The sequence below is a fragment of the Neolamprologus brichardi genome, chromosome 23, assembly GCF_056152115.1.
Source record: "Neolamprologus brichardi isolate AB-2024 chromosome 23, ASM5615211v1, whole genome shotgun sequence".
Taxonomy (NCBI): Eukaryota; Metazoa; Chordata; class Actinopteri; order Cichliformes; family Cichlidae; genus Neolamprologus; species Neolamprologus brichardi.
Genome location: NC_142125.1, coordinates 18,220,540 through 18,242,362, shown reverse-complemented (window position 1 = coordinate 18,242,362; position 21,823 = coordinate 18,220,540). Strand labels below are relative to the sequence as shown.

The 21,823-nt window shown below is 41.4% G+C and overlaps 1 protein-coding gene across 2 annotated transcripts in view; it reads right to left on the bottom strand.

Annotated features, from left to right (window-relative positions):
• Window positions 1–21,823, bottom strand: part of LOC102787390 (BCL-6 corepressor-like) — a 68,051-nt gene that overhangs the window by 16,678 nt on the left and 29,550 nt on the right. For both annotated transcript variants that reach the window (XM_087836060.1, XM_006800348.3), the window contains 4 exons: window positions 16,018–16,270; window positions 11,351–11,791; window positions 11,029–11,256; window positions 3,528–3,883 (listed from right to left, as the gene is read on the bottom strand). In XM_087836060.1, coding sequence (XP_087692186.1) covers window positions 3,528–3,883; window positions 11,029–11,256; window positions 11,351–11,791; window positions 16,018–16,270 — 1,278 coding nt within the window. The remainder of the gene's footprint in view (window positions 1–3,527; window positions 3,884–11,028; window positions 11,257–11,350; window positions 11,792–16,017; window positions 16,271–21,823) is intronic.

Below are 21,823 nucleotides of genomic sequence, written 5' to 3'. Positions count from 1 at the left end.
TTGGACTGATTCTGAATTTGACTTTGGACCAGGCTTTAGACGGCAGTGGATTTGGCCTTTGGCTCAAGATGTATTTGAGATGTATTTTGGGGTTTTGTTGTGGATTTTATCTTGGAATTGGATTTTGACCTACTTTTGAAGTCTTTGATGTCTTTTAAGTTTGTTTTAGACTGGTTGTACATACTACCATCTACCAACTTTAGCTTATTTGACTTACTATACTGTAATCATTTTGCTAAAAGAACATGCAACATCTGGCATTTTTGGTGTACTTTTTGAATCTTCTACACACCCACCAGCTAATTAATTACCCAGTTCACTGGATTGGACCCCAATTTGCATCCAGACGCCTTAATTGACCATGGCACAGATTCAACAAGGTGCTGGAAACATTCCTCAGAGATTTTGGTCCATGTTGACATGATAGCATTAAACAGTTACTGCAGATTTTTCAACTCCACACCCATGATGGAAACTTCCCATTCCACCACAAAGCTGATCTATTGGATTAAGATCTGGTGATTGTGCAGGCAGTTTGAGCACAATGAACTCACTATCATGTTCAAAAAACCTGATCATCTGAACTTTGAGACACGATGCGTTATCCTGCTACTGGATATGGCCAGCACCAAGTCTCAGGCAGGCTATGGTGTTTAAACAATGCCCCACCAGTAAGGGGCCCAATTATGTGCCAAGAAATGACTCCCCAACACATGCTGTTTAACATAAGCACAGTCAGATCCAATCAGCTGGATATTTTCTTCTTCTCCATCTTTACTGCTCCTAAGGGATCATCTGCCTCCATCTCAGTCTTCCTCTAGCCTCTTCTTTTGTTGCACCAATCTTCTGCCTCTGTCCTCTTTCACTACATTCATGAATCTTCTCTGAGTTTTTCCTCTTTTCTTCCCGCCTGGCAACTCCATCTCCATCCTTTGCTCTATATATCCACTATCCCTCCTCTGGACATGTCCAAACCATCTCAGCCTTGCTTCTCTGTCTCCAGAATGCTCAACCTCAGCAGCTCAACCGCAGATGTACTCATTTATAATCTTGTCCAGTCTCTAATCTTGTCAATTAAAATCTAAACATCTTCAGCTCAGCCTCCTGTCTTTTCGTCAGTACCAACATCTCCAAACCATACATCACAGCAATTCTTACTACCATCTTGTAAACATTCCCTTTCAGTCTTCCTGCTGTCCTGTCACAAATCCCCCCACACACCTGTCTCCACCCACTCCACCCTCCCTGCACTCTCTTCTTCAGCTCTCTTATGCACTGTCTTTTACTTTGGATGGTTGACCCCAGGAATTTAAACTCATCAACTTTCACTACTTCTAATGTCTACTCTGACTACAGATCACAGTGTCATCTTCAAACATCACAGTCCATGGAGACTTTTGCCTGACCACATCTATCAGCCTGTTCATCATGCAAACAACAAGGAGGTCAGAATTGGATGATTTGGCGAAAAAGCAAGATGACTTCTCTCTTTTGTATCGGCAGAGTAAACTGGATATAGCGGCAAACTGGGAAATCAGATCTAAACTAACAACGCAATTACTACTACTGCACAGCACTGCACAACTATCAGCCAACCAGAGGATACTGCAAAGAGTAAATTATTTTGACATTAAGGTTCAAGGCAGTGAGTCCAACAAGTGTTCATCACTCAGCAGCTCTTTGGCAGAACTGCCAGATTAATGAAAAAGAAAAACCAAGACCAACAAACACTAAACATTCACAATATTGGCAGAAGCAATTTGATAATGGTCCTAATATATTTACATTAAAATTAATTGGTCACTTTAATAAATAAGGACATTTTCTTGATCTTTTTCCAGTGATGAAAAGTATTTTCTGTTGTATTTAAGCAGAAACAAACCTAAATATACAGAAATATATTCTGTACTTTTAATCAAATCAGAAGCAGGTAGAGCTGGATGAAAATGCAGCGCTGAGCTGCTGACGCCACCGCAACAGCCTCCACCGCTTAGCAGCCAGACGGTGTGTGCGTGTTAATGTTTTTATGTGTGTCAGGGTGTTTGTGTGAGTGTGTAATGTGCGTGTGCAGGCGTCTGTCAAACGAAGCCGCTCGCCGCCACGCATCGGCAAACAGGATGCGAGCTTTGCCCTGGAGGTGTGTGTGTGTGTGTTTTCTAGCGCAGCAGACTCCAACAAGGAGGAGGAGGGCTGAGCGAGAAGAGAGAGAAAGTGTGTGCGTGTGTGAGCGTGTATTTGTGTCCTCGCTGCCCGGAGGAAATCTCCGGTGCAGCAGCTGTCAAAACGACACAATCCTCCGCCCGCACACACACACACACACAGTATGAACACACACACGCACACCAGCAGTACATGCGGAGAATATTATTCTTCCTTCATAACCTTCAGTCACTCCATCCCTCCCTCCCTCCCTCCTTCCTTCGCTCGCTCTCTCCTTCAGTTTAATCTGCAGCGAATTGAATTACACGCGCATGCACACACACATACACGCAGACAGTAAAAACACACATACGTCCCTGCTGAGTTTTCCCAGTGAGCTCCAATCAGGACGATAATTGCAGCGATTAACAGAGACGGAAAAGAGGCGAGAGGGAGGACAAACAACAAGACAGAAAAATAGAGTGTTGGAAAACCGTCCTGGCCCTTTCTGCAGAAATTATGCTTTTACTTGGACTTGTTGCCAGCTTGTTTTCGTCATGTGTGACTCGTTTCTCATTATACCAAGACAGTTTTATGGGTATCTTGAACTGGTTACTGGTTTTATGGGCATTTTAGCTTAGACTTCTCTTGAGGGTTAGGATGTCTCACACTTATCTCATAGACTTTGACTTCTAGCCATCGTATTTCAAACCTATAGGGACCACTTTGTCCAGAGAGACTGGTGGGTGTTGTGACCTGGACTTGTTTTACCAAATATAAAACAACGGTTCCAGATGCCCTTTTCTTTTCGGTCCACAGACGAGCACCTGATTTAGACACTTAGATTTTACCTTCAGCTGTGGTGTATTACTACAGATATAAAACGATATCAAGGAGTTAAACAAGCGCTCCCTCTTGACATCATCCCTCTGGGTGAGTGTGTGGGCGTTTGAGTCATTCTGAGTCACATCATTTGCATGTGTTACCATTTCTGCATTTAAGTAAACAAAAAAACCAAAAACAAACTCAATTTCTCCACATTTGTGTGCATTTGAAGGGTGGCAGTTTAAATCTAAGGTGGCCTGCCTGTCTCATTATTTTTATGTGTTATGGCAAAATAAAATGAATCACACTTTTCTATTTTCATATTTTGAGAGGAAATGAGTCAGAGGTCTTGTCCTCTATTCTTTTGATGTGGCCAGTAATCCCCTTGCTAATATGCAGCGGAAGAAATAGAGCATATAAACTAAGCATATACACAGATGACCTCTTGCACTTTCTCTCAGTTGCTCACAGTTCTATTCAAGGTGTCCTTCAAAAATCCATTCGTTCTAAATAAATAATAAATAAATCACATTTTATAAAGAGAAAAAAACAAAAAAACTGACCTTCCCGTTCCTTTCTTCCTCATCACTTCCACCCTCGTCTTGTCCCTCCGCCTTTGCTGCTTCTCCTCCGGTGTGTTTCGTCTTGCAGGGACGCTTGCCTTTCGGCTTGTCTGGGTCATCATCATGGCAGCGGAATGGATGGGGGTCAGGTGATGAAGAGAAAGAGGGAGGAAGAGAAGGCAAGGAAGGCAGGAAATTTGACACCTTGCGGCTCTCCTTCAACTTCTGATGCTTGTCCTGAAGGTGGAAGGAAGTGAAGGTGGCAAAAGATGTGGGAGCTGGTTGCCGAGGTACAGAGCTGGATGGTTGCCGGGGTAGATGGGTAGGAGAAGAGGGATGGGGGGCCATGTGGAAAACTGAAAGAAAAAACAAAAGACAAATCAGGGATGAATTGTTTCTGGTCAAAACATAAATTCTGGCAGAACTGATTCAAAATTAAAAATGATATTAATAATAATTTCTTTAAAAAGTCATCAGGTATCAACTTTTTATCGTGGTGGAAATACTTGAACAACGACTAAAAGCATCATGTTAGGTGTAAAATCACTGTCTTGGCTGTGAACAGAACGCATGTCCTGCAGGTATCTGTTAACTAATTAAAGTTACATTAAAATGCTGACGGTCACAGTGATTCCAATTTATCCAGAGATAAGAATGACTTTTTATCATAATCCATCTAACAGATATCTCAGTCTTGAATCAGAGGTTGTTAATTCTATTTTAGTTTTTATAAAACTAAATCCTGAAGTGCAATTTATATGATGCTAGGAGAAAATATTATGGATTCAGTAATCTCTAGAAACAAATTTTTAAGCATCTCCATTCCGGCAGAGTGATATAACCTCCAGCGTGTCCAGGGTCTTCCTCGGGGCCTCCTCCCGGTTGGACATGGCTGGGATATCTCACCCAGGAGGCACCCTTGTCAGATGTCCAAACTACCTCAATAGGCTCCTTTCGCTGTGGAAGAGTAGCGGCTCTATTCTGAGCTGCTCTCAAATGACTGAACTCTTCATCCTATCTCTAAGGGAGATGCTAGCCACCACAACCTGACTTTGGATAAGCCAACATAATAAATGGATGAATGAGGGTTACAGAGACAGGATGGCTTGTTTCTGACAGAATATATTGAAGACCTAGAGTTGTTGTGAAAAAGTGTTTGGTAATTTTGGTTGGCCAGCCACTCCAGGGAAGGTTCACCACTGTTCCATGCTTTCGCCATTTGTGGATAATGGCTCTCACTGGGGTTCACTGGAATCCCACAGTTTTAGAAATGGCTTTATAATATTTTCCAGACTGATAGATCACAATTACTTTTCTCATTTGTTCCTGAATTTACTTGGATTATGGCTTGATGTCTAGCTTTTGAGGATCTTTTGGTCTACTCCACTTTGTCAAACAGGTCCCATTTAAGTTATTTCTTGACTGAGAACAGGTGTGGCAGTAAACAGGCCTAGGTATGGCTAGAAAAACGAAACTTCCAAAGATGTGATACACCACAGTTAATTTATTTTAGAACAATATGTCGTGTTCTAAGATTTCTCAGGGACTTCATGGAGATTTAGGCTGGATGGACATCAAGGATGATGATATCCCTTAGAAGTGCCGTGTTAGAGTTATGAATGAAAACGAGGACAGTTTAAAACACAGATCACACCAGATATGATAGAAAAACGAGTTCCATGGCTTTGTGTTAATGGTATTTTTTATCCAAGTTGCCAGCTGTCAACGTACGTCCAACCTAAATGTGGACGTCACTTAAAAATTATATTCTGTTAATCGGAGTCAATACATTTTCAGGGTGACCTTAAAAATGGCCAATTTGTGCGACAAACTTAAACTTTTCTTGCAGCTTATGATCGTTCTCCTGTTTGCGCAAAGACTCTATTCATCGCCCAAAATGAGCCGCCGTCTGTCCTTCAGCCGGGGACGGGTTAGATAATAAGAGACAGAGCAAGAGAGAGCGTGAGAGAGGAACAAAGAAACACACAGCCTCCTCGCTTGAGTGGAGCAGCGAGCAAGCAGGCGTGCGAGCGAGCGAGCGAGCGAACGGGCGAACGAGGTAGCAAATAGTGGGGGAGGGGAGGAGAGAGAGAGTGCTTGCAATGTTTTCCATTGCAGACGCCTGGAGGAAACACTCACACAGAAAAACACACACATGCTGTGCCGTCTCACACGCTCACGCACACACACACACAACCACTAATGTGTAAATGCCACTGCACGCGCATGCACACAGACACACACACAGCCACACACACAGCCAGAGGTTGTTTCTGAGAGCCGGCGGGGAGTCACGCCGCTTCCATCTGCTGAATTATTTATCAGCCTGGACACACACAAACTCACACACACAGAGACACACACACACACACACTTTATTCACCTACGTACTCATTCTCTGTGAATAGGATTAACATATACAGCACATAATGAGGGCGCACGTGAATGTGTGAAGCTACTAAACAGGAATTTATCATTTACTGGAAGCTAGTTTGCGCAGACACACAAAATTAGAGACACGTGTAAAGACCCACACACATACAGGGCTAATACTGAGTGTGTGTGTCTGTGCGAATCCCTCTGGATGTGTCGCAGTAAAACAGCTCCTCATTTTAATCATCAAACTGCAGCATTCATTGTTTTCTCAAGCATGACATGATCATTATCTTGAATCACTGGCCACGCCCCTCTTGCAAACACCTGGTGCTTTCAGGTGCGACTGTGCATATCGATCAATTGTGGAAGAAAATTCTACAGTGTTTCCCAAGTTCCATTATCTCAGTTGTAAAGATCAGTGAACTGAATAAAACTAGGATTGAACATAGTCTTTATAGAACAGAATGGAGATGGCTATCTTTCAATATAGTTCAAAGTACACAGTAAATAGTAATTTTCCTTTAAATGCCCACGACCACACTCACTAGGAGAGGACACTGTTGCCTATAAATAATGTCACAACTGGTGACATTATCCCCAGGTCTAAAAAGTCATGAAATTGACCAACAAAGGTTTTTCTTGAGCTAGTGAAGAAGAAGAGCCTTACGAATAGAATTCAACAGGAACGTTTCTATCACTTTGTATCTTCCTCACTTGGCTTCAGGTTACAATGAGAACTTTTTAGAGTTGGAACTTTTAATCTTTTCGCTCCTTTTGACACAATGAACTAGTGACTCTGCTCCAATTTCCCTCCCATTATCTGAACTCTCCAATGTATCTCATGGTGTTTTCACACCTTTGGTATTTAATCTGTTTCCCCCCTTGGCACGGGTTGTTTGTGCAGGTGTGAACATAGTAATCGCACTGGGTCCAAAACAGCAGCACTGAGACCCTTTGCACGAGAGAGTTACAAATGAACTGTTACCAGTTATGTTGCAAGTTTTTTTAAATATATTTTTTTGGCCTTTTTGACTGGCTTTATTGGATAAATACAATGAATATAGACTGGAAGGGGGAGGGGAAGAGAGAGGGGATGACATGCAGCAAAGGGCCACGGGCCAGACCCGAACCCGGGCTGGCTGCTTTCAACCATGCGGAACATGGTTGATCGTTCATCCGACTGAGCCAAACCGGCACCCTAATATGTTGCAAGTTTGAGCTAAAAAACTTACTTGTATGCTTTGCATTCTGGAATACTGAATTGCACTATGATGTACAAAATTGTGTACGGACCAGCAACTAGCTGAGAGAGGAACATGAATTCTCAGTGTTCTCAGATACTTCAGAAGACTGCAATGTGTTCCTGTATTTACTTTTATTGCTCCCAACTCAGACATCTCGGTAATAAGCGGACTGAACATTCTCACGTATTTTATTGCCATGTATTTTGGTTAACTTGGAGTTCACTCTGATTTTTCTCTGTGTGAAAACAACCCAAACCACATGGAAAAGCTACAAGGTTACAAACTCACCAACTGATTCAGACCAAAGTAATCAAACTATAGGTATGAAAACACCCTCAAAGAGTGATCTCAGATATGGGTAGGGTGTCTGGTTGTCTGGTCTGGTACAACTCCCCTGTGGCTGTGAATGCAGCACTGGTCAATCTCATGGTCCACATTATCATCCTCTATAAACAAGATAAACTCTTTTACTAGGGGCAGCAACTCTCCTGCATCATAGAAGAACTTATCTGCTCTTTTCCTGCAGAGAATTATGGACTCAGACAAGAAATGTTGACACTCATACTAGTTGCTTCATACTCTGCTGCAGACGTCCCAGCGTGTGTCAAAAGTATGTTCTGAGGCCTACAGAACCAGACCATCTGCAAAAATCAGATGCTATTCTGAAGTTCCCAAAATGGACACTCTCCACTTCCCAGCTATGCCTGAGATCCTGTCCACGAATAACAGAAATGGCAACAAGGGACATCCTCTATGGAGTTTAACACCCACCAAGACATGCTTGATTTTATGTCAAGGCTTGCTTATACTGAGCTATAACCACAGGTAACTGTGACTCATGAAACCTGTAGTTATACAGTTAAGAGTACCTCTTACTTCACCTCAGGGAATCTGGAAAAAAATATTCTCCACATTTACAAGACACATGCAGACTTGATAGTCAAACTCCCATGATCCCATGGGTAAAGAGCTTTTCCACTGTTCCAAGGTGGAATTTTTTGAGAAGGAAAAGAGGGTCCAAGCTTCCTTTTCAGCTTTCTCCAACAGGCTGAACAGTGTGTTACCATGACAATTGAATCACATATGAGGGAACCCTTTTGCAAATGAGAACCACTATCTCTCCCAGGGACCTCATAGGTACTGTTCCAGATGTTCATGTATCCCTGAAAAGGTGTGTCAGTGAAGACTACCCAACAATTTCTAGAGCTTTTAGGGGGAAACTTTTGCAACTTTTGCCCGGATATTCAGCAAGGTTTCAGTCTCTGCTTCCTTTGGTAAACTTGACCAACAACAGTGTTGTTGCAGGAAGGAAGGAGCTTTTCAAAGTACTCCTTCCACCACATGGCAGTATTCACAATGTGCACCAGCAACTCACGACCAAAAATACCAAGCCCTGGTTTCCCTTCCTGAGTTTCTGAATGGTTTACTGGAACCTCTTTGAGGCCAACAAAAAGTCCTTCTGTATAGCCTCTGTTTTTGTCACGGCAGCAGTCTTTCTCGACCCCAGGTATTGGTGGTTTTTCAGGAGTCCCCTGGCCCAACAAAATTTGAAAGTACTCTTTCTACAGCCTGATGGCTTCTATTACCACCAACAACCATTAGTGGTTTCTTAGGTTACCACCAAGATTCGCACCAATGACTGTCCTACGGGCTGCTTCTTAAATTGAGTATCATGGCCCAGTCAGATTCCATGTTACCCCATACATGCAGGAGGAGTTCTTATATGGCTTCAGTCTTGTATAGAATGAGGCGTTTTTCATAAAAACAATATTACTTTATTTTGGGTTTAATGACAGAAAGACATGTCAACAAAGTTGGAAAGTGCCTGAAAAATCATTGGTGCTATAAAGAAACAGTTGGAGGGCATTGTTATTAAGTTAACTGACTACATATCATTAACACGACTGGGTATAAAAAGAGCATCCATGAGAGGCAGATTTCACCAATCTGTAAAAAATTGCAGTTATTAATAGTTTATCAATGTAAAATTGAAAAGAGTTGAAGATCTCTCATATAACATACACAATATCATCAAAAGATTCACTGAATTTGGAGGAATCTCTGTGTGTGAGGAAAAAGGCTTAAAATCAGTAATGAATGCTTCTGATCTTTGGGCTGTCAGGAAGCACTGCATTAAAAAAAGATAATTCTGTCATGAAAACCACCTTATAGACTTAGGAATGCATCCAGAAATAGATAAAAAGAGTTCACCATGCCATCCACCATTGCAGGTTAAAGCTCTATCATGCAAAGAAGCTTTATGTGAACATTATACAGAAATGGGCGAAAACTCATTTAAAATTGAGGCAAAATGGAAAACTGTTCTGTGATCAGACACATTGAAATAGTTTTTTAAAAAAAACATGGAACACACACAACATCCTCTGGACTAAAAGAAGGGGGACCATCTGGCTTGTGATCAGTGCTCAGTTCAAAAGCCTGCGTCTCTGATGGTATGGTGGCATATTGGGCCATCAGTGCTAAATGCAATAAACAGGTTTAGAGCAACATATGTTCCCATCTAGACAATGTCTTTATCAAAGAAGGCCTTGCATATATCTTCAAAGTGCTTTAAGTCATTGGTAAAGTTAATCTTCTGGACAACAAAAACTGACATAACTTCAGTATTTACAGATTCATTCATACAGAGAAACAATCAGTGTGAGCAAAATCCTTGCAGTGCATGCTTTGGTAAATATAACTGCTGGGAGCTAACAATGTGTTAACTCCCAGCAAACTCCACAACAGCAGAAAAGTAACCATAAGCAGCCAATAGCTGTTCAAATTAAACACCTAAATTATTTCATAAATCTGGTGTACCACAGGGTGCTCCATTTGGTCCATTCCTATTTTGATTTAAATGGATCACATTTAAATCAATGCTTTTAATTGTATCATCTTGACAAATCAAGTTCCAACAGCATTCAAATGTGCTGCATTTGGGTTTATTTAAATTAATTACGTGTTGGTCTGCAATAATTCCAACTTGTTTCTCCTAAAAAGTAATAGCTTTACAGACCTTGTTATCAGCATCATTAGCATGTAGTAAATTTGCAGATTTTAGGCAAGCACATGAAATCAGCAGAGACTTTGTAAGTCAGATGCACCAATACCACCACCACCACTAATGGCAGGTTTAGATTTAATTGGATTTATTTGGTTTGAGTGAATTTGACATCCTGAAGAGAACAAGCAGAGACTGTGAGTGCCACTCCGAGCAGCCTTCAACAAACAGAGCAAGGAGACAAGGAGGAGGAGGCTGCTAACACATTCCCTATGTATTACTGCGAGTGTGACAGCTCCATCTGGGAGATGTTAGACGGCTATTAGCACGCCACGAGGCCGCACGGGTTCATACACACACAGATTTACACACACGCTCACATACACATACGTCGTTGGTGTAATTCCACTCGTGTGCTCCGGCAATCACAGAGAGAGGAAAAAGAGCTGTGAGGGAGAGACGAGAGGGGGTGGAGGAGGAAATGGAGAGGTGGAGGACTGATGACAGCAGAGAGACGCAGAGAGAGATTTCATCAGCACGAGCAGCAACAGCAGCAGAGCTTTCTGCTCTGAACCCACAGCTCTGCCTTCAGAATAAAAGTTGTTAGAGGTCTGCCGCTGACACATAAATATGTGCCACATGCAGCGTGGGTTAGAAGTGTGGTTTAATAAGTGAAACAAGTCCAAATCATCATGAAGCTTGACATCGGCTGTCAGCTTGTAGACATGTCTCTACTCGTGTCTAAACACATTTTATTCTTTAGTTTCCAGTTTCACAGTACATTAATTTTTTTATTGTTCTTTAGTCGGATCCTGAATACACGTAGAATCATCTGAGGCAAAGCGTCAAGTTTAAAGAGCAAAATTTGAGGGTTTACCTCTCGTGCCATCCCTCCTCGTAAATGTGGGCTCACACCAGCCTTCGCTGATGTCTGACCTCGCCCTGACGGATGGGACATCTGTTCTGAACTTCCTGTTGGCCTCTGCTGATCTCTGACCAGTGGGAAGCCATTGGTTGAACTCCCCGGGTAGGCGGGGCTTGTTGAGCCGAAGGCCATTCAACTCGATGCAGACCTTCAGCTTCTTCACGTCTTCCAGAGATGCCTCTGTAATCACGACCAGTGAGTCAGTAGGAGAAGACTCCAGCATCCCAACACAAAAAGATAAAATCACAGACATGAAGACTTTCTGAATTCTTACCGTTTGTGAATTTGGCTTTCTTGCTCAAATTTTCCGTCCCCTCCTCCACCTCCATCTCCTCCTCTCTGTCCTCCTCCCTCCCTCTCTTCAGCCGGCTGTTTATGATGCTGCTCTGATGGAAAGGCTCAAGGCTGAAGATACGCCGCCGACTCATCTCCATATTCAGATTCGAACCTGTGAAGCCTGGGCTGGACATCAGTGTGGATGTGTTTCCCTGAAACAGGCCTCTGGATGGGGGGAAAAACCTTTGTTGTTGTTCTGTCTGTGAGCCAAAACAAGTGTTCTCTGTCTTTTTCTCCTGACCAGTGCCTCTTTCATGTTCATTCTTTTTCTGTTTCTCCATAAAGCCATCATTCTTCTCCTTGGGGATGGGAAGGTTGTTGGAGTTGCAACAAAGTGGCAAGACAGGGAGGTGGTTGTGAGGGCAGGGAGAGTTTAAACCTGCATGAAAAAAAAATGTACATCTTAGTTTAACACCCCTATTCATGTACAGGGCCTGAATCTTAAAATGACTCCTTTTAACCACTGAGGGAAGACACTAACTATTCAAAACACATTGGTATAATTTGTAATAGCTTGAAGACACTGATTTCAATAAGTGATTTAAAGAAGAAGAAGAAGAATGCACAGAAAAGACAGACAGCTAAGATTTTTGGTGGCGCTCCATAAGCCAAATGAAAATAGTTGCATTCAGTGCCAACAGACCTTGCATTATTAGTTACAACCAAAGACAATGACAGTTAGAGCTATGCATTCAGGTTGGTCAACTGGAGACAACTGTTGTCAGTCGGTTAGTATTATTTCCAGTTGTTTCTGGGGTGTTTTTTTGCCATTTTACTTTGGAAATTTTATGGCCTGCCTCTTACGAAATGTGACTTGGTAAATAATTGATCTAAAAAAAACTCAACTGAGACCATGCATTAAAAACTGGAAGTTAAACTTAGGCAATATTACAGTATATGTGTTCTTGTTGTTCTTAACTGAACCAAAACCTACACAGCTGTGTGCCCCATACACATTTAACAGCATATGTTATCCCAACTTCCTTTATTTGTAGTCTGGAAGCAGAGGAGTCCTTCATCTTGCAGCTTAATTTCAGGGGTTTATCCAGCTGCTTTCTTATAATTTTATTTGAAACATTTTTAATCTTCCCCTGGACACCACCACCACTGACCCAGATGGCATCCAGGACCTTCTGAAAAACCAGGGAAAAATGATGCCTTAACCTCATCTTCACCCTCAAGTGTCCTGATTTACCTTTTGCTTGTTTTTTGTCCCCATAAGGAAGCTGAGTCCTCACAAAGTGAGCAATACAAACACAGCTGCGTTCTGTTTTTCCGCTGAGAGGATCAAAGACAGGCGCCTTATACTCTCCCTCATCTTTTATGTCTCTCGCTCACTCTTTCCATCTTCATCTTCACATTTTCTCTTCTTCTCCTCATTCCTTTCTTTCTCTCTTCTGTCATCTTTTTTATTCTTCTTTAATCCTTTCTTTAATCATCCCGCCTCCCTATCTTTCTTCCTCCATATATTCCCATGCTCTCTCTTCTCTGAATCATCTGACTTGCCCTGCTTCCCGTTGCTTCCAGGCACATTATGCGCTATGGCAACGGGCCATCAAAGCAATCGTCATGGAAACGTTGTTGTCTGGCTGCGTGCACTAAAGACCGCCGCTTAGCACGCACACAGAGAATAAAACTGCTCTGAGAACAGCAGCGGCAGATTTGAGCAACTATTGATTTTCCCGAAAACTTTTTAAGTTGATGATTTGAATTTTGTCAAAAAATACTTTCAGTGTTTCTGAGATTGTTTGATTAGTTTAGGATTTCATTAAAAATCTTTTTTTTTTTTGCAGCAGAGGTCAGCAATAATCTGACATAAAATCCCCCCCAAAAAAGTTGCCATATGTAAGGCAACACTATAATTCAAATGGAAAATGTTTGTATTCAAGGAAATGATTATTGCACAGTCACAAAGTCAGATATATTTATAAAGGAGGCTTCTCCTAATCCTAAAATGTAATCCCACATTGCCTATAAAGCAATAAAAACACAACTCTATCACCTTTCTGACAAAGCCAGCAAAACTGAAAATGCAGTAAGGCAGTAAAAGCACAACAGTGTATAGATGTTCACCGGTCTTTTAATTATTTGCTCTGTAGAAGCATGAGCCTGAACTTGTGTGACAGATCGAGAGATACTGGCTGGATATAGTGGGGGTCACCTCAACATGTTGCACTGGTTCTGAAACCAATCTCCTAGAGAGGGAATGGAGAGGGGATTTCCAAGGCTGAGAAACAGCTACAAAGGGCAGGTTCACCTTTATTCCCTATGCGGGTCAGGGAACAAGCTCTGACTATTGTTTCACTTGTGTGTCAAGCAACAGTTAGAAGTACCCGAACCTTTACACAGTTCTTGGGTGCTGGAGAGCGCACAATAGGTGATAACGGTGAAACCTGGAGCGGTTAGATTTGGAGAAACAGCCTGCCTGATCTGAACATGAGTGGTCTTCTGTGCTAACTGCAGATGTACAAAACAAACATGGTGTTCATGCATACGAGTGTTATTCAGTACACATGGCACCAAGACACCTTTGGCTGCACATCAATAATCAATACTGTAATAGAATAATTGGCTTTGCATGGCTGGGCCCCTCGGATGAAGACAGTAGAAGAGCTGACAGCCGATTGCAACCTGGTGATGCTTTGCATCAAGTAACAACAGTGGAGGAGGATGCTGGAGAGGCCTGGTGTGCCCAGTTGTGTAGGAAGGATACATTGTACGTGTCTAGCAGAAGTCATGGTCCAGAAGATCTTCAAATCCCACCAGAACATCAAAGACCAGCAACACCGAGTCCAAACAGCCCAGGTCTGCCTCTATGTTGCTAGGGTCTGTAGCAAGATGGTAGGTGCTTTCTGTAGCAGAAACCCCCAAACCCAATTAGGGACACCACAAGTTAAAAATGAGTCCTATCAAACTTATCTATCTTGTGGGGCTCTGGAAGAAGCTGACTACTACCAGCATACCAAGTGGAAAGTTGCTCTAGCAGTAGCTGAAGCAAATATATGGTTATGGAAGAAGTGGGAATCAGGTAGAGGACTTGATTGTAAGGGCAAAAGTTACTGGTTGCTTAAGTTTTCAAAGCACTCCTCACTGGCAGGCCCCTGGGGCTGGATGATATTTGCCCTGAGGTCCTTAAAGCTCTGGCTGATGTGGGTTTTTCCTGGTTGACATGCTTGAAGCTGCGAGCCTACATTTGATCACATCCCTCAGGTGTTCTGTCCGAGTATGCTTTGGGAGAATGGGGTATCTGGCTCACTTTAAGGGCCTATAAGTTCCCTGTTCAGACTGTCAGACTCGTTGCTGGTGGATAAGGAAAACACTCCATACTTATAACACAACCACAGTTTTGCAGAGCCTTTGCAGAGCCTACCACGTTCCCTTTGTAACTGTCTGACACTGTTATCAGCATTCATACTTTTCTTCCCCTCACCCCTATCCATTTGGGGTAGATGGCTGTCCTGGTCTGAGCCTGGTTCTGCTGGCGGTGTTTTCCTATTGAAAAGGAGTTTTTCCTTCCCACCATTGCCAATTATTAAAGATTTTTGTAGGTTTTTCGTTTTGTTTTCGTTACATATATGAGTCTTTATATTGAGACAATGACTGTACTCTTACCAATAAATAAACTGTAAAAAACAACAACAACAACAAAAATCTGCTAAAATGTTGAAAATGCTCAGGAGGAATCTACGGCACTAGTCAGGTCAACCACAATAGTCAGAGCCTGCACCAGCGCAGTGTGTAGTTACAAAGACACACTTTAGGATATGTTGTAGGGTTTCAGAGGGGCGTGTGGTTACAACGTATCTACAGTGTAGCTTTAACACAGAACTAAAAATCCCATGTAATTTTACACTGCAAACAAAATAACATAAACTGCTATATACCCAAGAATGACTCAATCTGAAGCAAAAAAAAAACAAAACAAAAACCTGACAGTAGGTTAAACATAAGAATCCAGCCATGAATAACACAACTGAACCTTAAAATGTCTCAGATTTCAGCCTGTGGAGCTGTGACCTGCAAGAAATGCAAGTTAAAAATGACTTAAAGTGAATCATCACAGTCAGACTTGTTTGGTTAGTTTGAAAAACTCATTGAAACAAGCCAAAACTGATCACCTAAAAAACACCTACTGAATGATCCTGAAATAACGTGTTGGGACTTTTTTTGTTTTTAGCAGCGTGAACCGAGCGTGAAACAAAACAAATCGGGACTCTGCGCTTAAAACTTTTACTTTTAAAAATGTGGAAGAGAAACCGCTGATGGTTTGCGTGTGCGACTGAACGGGCACGCTTGGCTTTCTAGAGAAAATGAGGGCAGCGGTTCGCTCAGTTTAAAAGGAGAGAAGTGCACCCAGAGTTCAAATGTGTGTGTGTATGGGAGATACACACACACACAAACAGACACACACACACACAATGATGGAGAGAGAGCACAAAAAGGAGAGAAAGAGACAAAGAAATTGAGCGACTTCAAGCGAGTGAGAAACTGGGAAAAAAAAGGCGTGTGTTTTTATGTCTTTGTGGGTCTGTGATGTGTGCATGTGTCTGTGTGCGTGTGCATGTGTGTGCGTCATCCTGCAGAACTCTCAGGAAATCCTCTTACCTCTAGCCTCGGCAGCGGCTGCAGTGGGAGTTCTTCCTCCTCCCCCTCCTCGCCTCCCTTCACTCTGCTGGCAGCGTTCCCAACCCGCCTCATCTGTCTTCTTCTCCCCCTCCTCCTCTTTTTCTTCTTCTTCTCCCTGCTGGCCTTCTGCCAGCTCCTTCTCCACTTCTTCTTCATCTCCTTCTCCTCCTCCTCGTCCTCTGTCTCCCTCTTTCTCTTTCAGCTCCAGCTCGGAGAAGCGAAGCATGGCACGCTGAGAAAAACAGAAAAGCACATATGAGAGTTTGCGTCGGTCGAGCCTGAAACACAACTAAGTGTCAACATGTTGCTTTAGCCTGGAGGCGTTTGGACCCTCTTGACCTTCATTACACATCTTAAATTTATTATTTCCCCAGAAACCAACCAGCACTCCTAAAGCTGGATGGATCAGTACATTAATTAGTCCACTTATTCTAATTGATTTAGCCAACAGACAGCAGCTTATTCAATGAAACAAACAAACACACAAAAAAACAAAAAACAAGTGAGCTCAATAAAAAATGAAGGATAGAGGACCAGTTGAAAATTTTGAGATTGATCAAGCAGCAAAGTCTGGAGATAAAAATGTTAAATGTCCACATTTATGAAATAAACTTGTTTACAGCTTGATACAACGACTGTGTTGGTCTCTGTAGCTAATGTTCTCCTTTCTAACGACTGTACTCAAAGTTTGCATTCTTAGGGATGTGGCCTCTTTGACTGACAGGTGGGTGGCGACACAGGTGGCTCTGGCTGCTCAGCTATCTGGAGTCCTTGAATTGGACCTCTGGACTATCTAACCAATGATGCGGCCGCTGTGTGGTTAACTGTACTAACAGGGAAGAACACTGAGCTCCAGTTTTTGATTTTACTTCACACTAATTTGAAGGTATCTGTGTTTGTGTGTTTGTGTGATGCTTCCATACGGACTGTAGATGCATCTTGCAAAACAAACCACCTGATATGAGGAGAAAAATTACAACTTGACCTTCTCGTCCAAAGATGGTCATTTCTGGCTTCAGAAAACCAACAGGGCAACAAAGTAAACATTATAGTAGTTTTGATGCTTTAAAAAATAGAGTCATAAAGAATCTTTTACATGGAGTTTATGCAGTACATACTGAGTTGATACCGGAGTTTTTAGAACCATCCACACACGGTGAAGCAAAATGGCAACCAGAGATGTAAGAAAGTCGATAACATTTATTGACTTTTCGTGATAATGAAGGAAACATTTTCTGGCGTTGGATTGGTCTAGAGTTAAACTGTTCATTAAGTTACACAATTAAAGCGACTACCAATAAGTGCTAAGGATACCGCCAATATATGACTGGGTAGTAAATACTAGAGGGTTACCTAGGCAACCAGATTGAAACCCTGTGTGGACGGGGGTTTAGGCCCATCAAAACTGGAGTCATGCAGCATTACTGTTTTGTTTCCATGTGAATATACAAAACCAAACAACCAGTACAGCACAGGTTTGATCTGTTTTCCTTGTTTTCAGTAATACATATTATTAAATGTAAACATTTCAGGAGTTTCAAATGAGGTAACTAAGGATAAAAGTGATCCCTATGAACCCAGAGCTGTGGTACTTTCAATATTGACCAGCTAACAAGCACTCGGTGCTGCTCCCAGGCAGACTTCCATGAGCTAGCCAATCAGAAGAAAGTGAACTTTTAATGAGGGCTTTAAGACACAGGACCCTAATACGGAGTGTGAACTGAGGAGATACATAAAGGGCTAGTATATAATACATGCGGATTATTCTGAACTGTCATTCAGAGTTACTGCAGTGGGTCCAAAAATAAAGCACAGTGCTGAAAATGAGCACAACAGGTCCATATATCTGCTTTTAAATGATGCCATCTGCAAATGAGTTTTTAGGGAAAATGTATTTCCCTGAAACTCCAAACAAGTGCATCTTGGTATAGGAATATACGCAAGTAATTTTCAGGTAACATAATGAGCCCGCTAGAGGTTAGAGGTTTGTTTATTTGACAAATCTTAATCGTTTTAGATTTTGGGCCACCTTCCAGCTCTCAGGAAGAAGAGCTTCTGCTTTTGAACTGGATCCTGTTCACATTTGGTATTTGACCTCTTTCAGTCAATATTTGTAGGATTGGTCCCTAAAAAAGAATCAGCATTTGGTCGCCATCACCTTCCCTTCTTGACCTCTAACTCCGGACTTTCAGTGATCCTCACAGGCGGCGGCAGCTGTCAGCCAGAGGTACTCACCTCTGTTTCTCTGTGGCAGCTGGAGCCTTGAGAAGCTTCATGATTTCACTGCCTCAGAACACAAACACACCACAAATCCTAAACACTCAGAAGTTGCTCTGTGACCCCTTGACTCTGCTGCTTTGAAAGATAAAAAATACTCCCTGCTGGTATTGCAACAGACAAACGCAGAGAAATATGTGAAGCTGCTCCAAACAAACAGTGAACAGGTGCTGCTGGGATGAAGTCCAGAAAACAGCATCATATTTTGGAGAATCTTTCTTTCCTTCAAACGATCAACCAAAGGCAGCAAATTTAATGCATTTCTGTAAAATAACTGCATATGCTGTTAGTGACCAATCATTTATCACCAATTAAACACACTCACACTTTGATTCCTTTCAGGAAGCTTCAAACGCAACAAAGTCCCTCAGTTCTTCTCCTCCTCACAATCTGTCAGATTGTTGTTGTTTTTTTCAGTTCAACTGGGATCACAGTTTGCTTGAAACTTTTAGCATTTACACCTCAACTCCTTTCAGCATGTTCATCTCTTTTCAATTTTTTTTAAACTTCATCTAATCTCTTTCACCTCTAACACTTTCAAACTCCGCGCAATGATTTTGAATTTAGGATTTTTAAAATCAGTTCATTCATTCATTTGAACTATGGATTAACAGTTCTGTTTGATAAAATCATAGTTCAGTGTTGGTATTTATGTATATGTCTGTCTCCACTTGGGCTTGTTTAACGTCACCTGTACGTAACTTAATGGTCACCAAAGTTTTTATCCCTGCGTATTGTGTGACAGAATTTTATTTGAGTCACCACAAAATACAGAATAAGGACTTTGAAAAAACACTGAAATCCTGGCAAAAAAATCTATTGGGTGGGTTTTTGGTAGGTTTCCTGATGGCGATGCCCCCTTTCCTGTTCCAACATAAACAGGAAAGGGGGCATCACCAACCTGTTCCTGCAAAGTTGGCGGCATTAAATTGTCTAAAATGTCTTGGTATGCTGAAGCATTAAGACATTTCTTTCACTGGAACGAATAAGCCCTTTTCCACTCGTACCTACTTGGCTTGATTCGATGCAGCTTGACTCAGTTTTGGTCGTTTTCTATTTCAATGCAGTCACACAAGTACTGTTCTCTTAGCAACCACCAAACCCAGACTCATCCATTAGATTGCTAGACCGTTTGATTGGTCACGCCAGAGAACACTTTTCCACTGCTCTAGAGTCCAGTGGGAGTGTGTTTTACACCACTGCATCCACTTGGAAACCCATTCCATGAAGGTGTCTGCCATTGTTCTTGAGCGAATCTGAAGATCACATGAAGTTTGGAGGTCTGTAGCGACTGACTCTTCAGAAAGTTGGCAAGCTCTGCACTCTATGTGCTTCAGCATCTGCTGAGCCTGCTGTGTGAGTACTTAACTCCAAATGTTATTTTCTTTACATGATCAGATTTTCTTATTTACTGATTATTACCTAAACCTCCGTAATGTAAAGTTTTTATTGCCTTTAAAGAGTTATTAATGGCATTAATAGTTGTTTTTAGTGTTTTTTTTCTGTGCTTAAAAGCAATTTGTCATTTGAGATTCTTTTAAAGACAGAGTTAGTTTCATGGCCATTTTAATAATAAAAAAAGACCTCAGCTTATTTTATTACTTAAATTCTAACCACTGGCGAGCTTTCTTGCAGTGCTCATCTCAAAAATCGCTTTATACTCCTTAAGTATTTTACCATCGCCTGCTTCTCCCCATTCACTGTTTCGATGTCTTTTCAGATGCTGATGTTTAGGATATTCGGTAGCCACCAGCACGTGATATTTTCTTTCAGAATTTAAATATTTGCCACTCCTGATCTGCTCTGTTACCTGAACTAAGATACCAGAAACAAATCAAGAAACCTCCAATCACGTCTGAAAGACATTTTGTTATGATCCTAAAGAAGAAGATGCATGTTTACAGCTTACATCCCAAGATGCACCACACTCATTTCTGAAAGCTTCATCTTTGGTTTTACAGGCTTGTTATGCCCTTACTAACCATTGGTGCCTGCTCCCCTGATCCGCTGCCTGACATCCTGGTATTAGTCACTCACCTCACTCTGCCCTGACCGCAAACCCATTTTAAAAATTAATGGCCCGTGAAACGATCTACAAATCCATCCAACGCTGTCGCCCAGAGCTGAGAGCACCCAGGGGCGTAGGAGCAAAAATGTGAGTTAATTTGAGCATCACCGGCACCCTCCTTCAGGAGCCACGATTGACTGAGCAAACAGCTTTGTACAGGGAATAAACAGATGGACAGGAATCACCCGGAAAACACATGAAAACATGGAGCCCAACATGAAGAATCAGTGCAACAATAAACCTGCATGTGCAACAGTAATCGCTAAATGTAATATTGTGTAATTAGTTTATCTGGTGCCTGGGCTTCAAGTGTCACTTAAAAAAAAAAAGTTAAAAAAAAAGTTAATAGAATTTTACTGAAAACACCAGACCCTGAAGTTGTTGTTTATCCTTGTGGAGCTGTTGGTTTAATGCTAAACTCAACACTGTAATTGACGAAGAATGGAACAAAAAGAGACACAAAATGAATAAAAATAAGTTAAAAACGACCATAAAGAAATAAAAAAAGACCAGAAAATGGCGCAAAATGAAATAAACAGAAAATGATCAGAAAGCGATGCAAAATGATCACAAAGAGATAAAAAAAAAAAAGAAATTGAAAGGCAAAATGACTGTAAAACAGATATAAAATGACTCAAAGACAAAGAGAGATAAGACACAGAGATAAAAAAGGACCACAAAAAGGCAAAAAATGACCATAAAACAAAGAGACGTCAAATGATGACAAATTTAGGCAAATTGACCACAAAAAACTTATGCAAAAGAAAGGCAGAATTACCATAAGGACATATAAAATGCCAACAAAGATGAAAAAGTACTACAAAGATACAGAAAATGAACAGAAAGAGATAAAAAGGACCACAAAAAGAAAATGACCATAAGACGGTATAATGACCATAACAGAAAGAGTTAGAAAGTAGCCACAAAGAAAAGATGGAAAAATGACTGTAACAAGATACAAAGTGGCTACAAGCAGATGCAAAAAGACATTCAAGAGATCCAGAAAGATGAAAAAGATAGAAGACGGAAAATGTCCATAAAAAGATACAAAACAACCACAAAAGATACAAATGTCTAGAAAGAGATCTAAAACAACAACGAATAGATTTAACAGAAGTGTGGTGCTTTTTGGGCTCAACTGTTTGTCTCACTATCTATTTGCCTGAATGTGGATATATATCTGAAAACTAACATATTAATTATAGAAATATTAATCACGTTATTTTAGACAGCTAATATTTTATTTTGCGTCCAAAATAATTCAATAGCTTTACATCAGCTGTAATGTAAAGTATAGGCTTTCTAAAGCTGCCTGTCTGGAAATGTACTTCATTTATTCATTTAGCAGCTTCCATCAGTAAATAAAAAAAAATAACAACAAAACATTTAAAGAAGTCAAAGCTAATCTGGGACTGCAGGATGAAGAGGAGGACTCCTTAG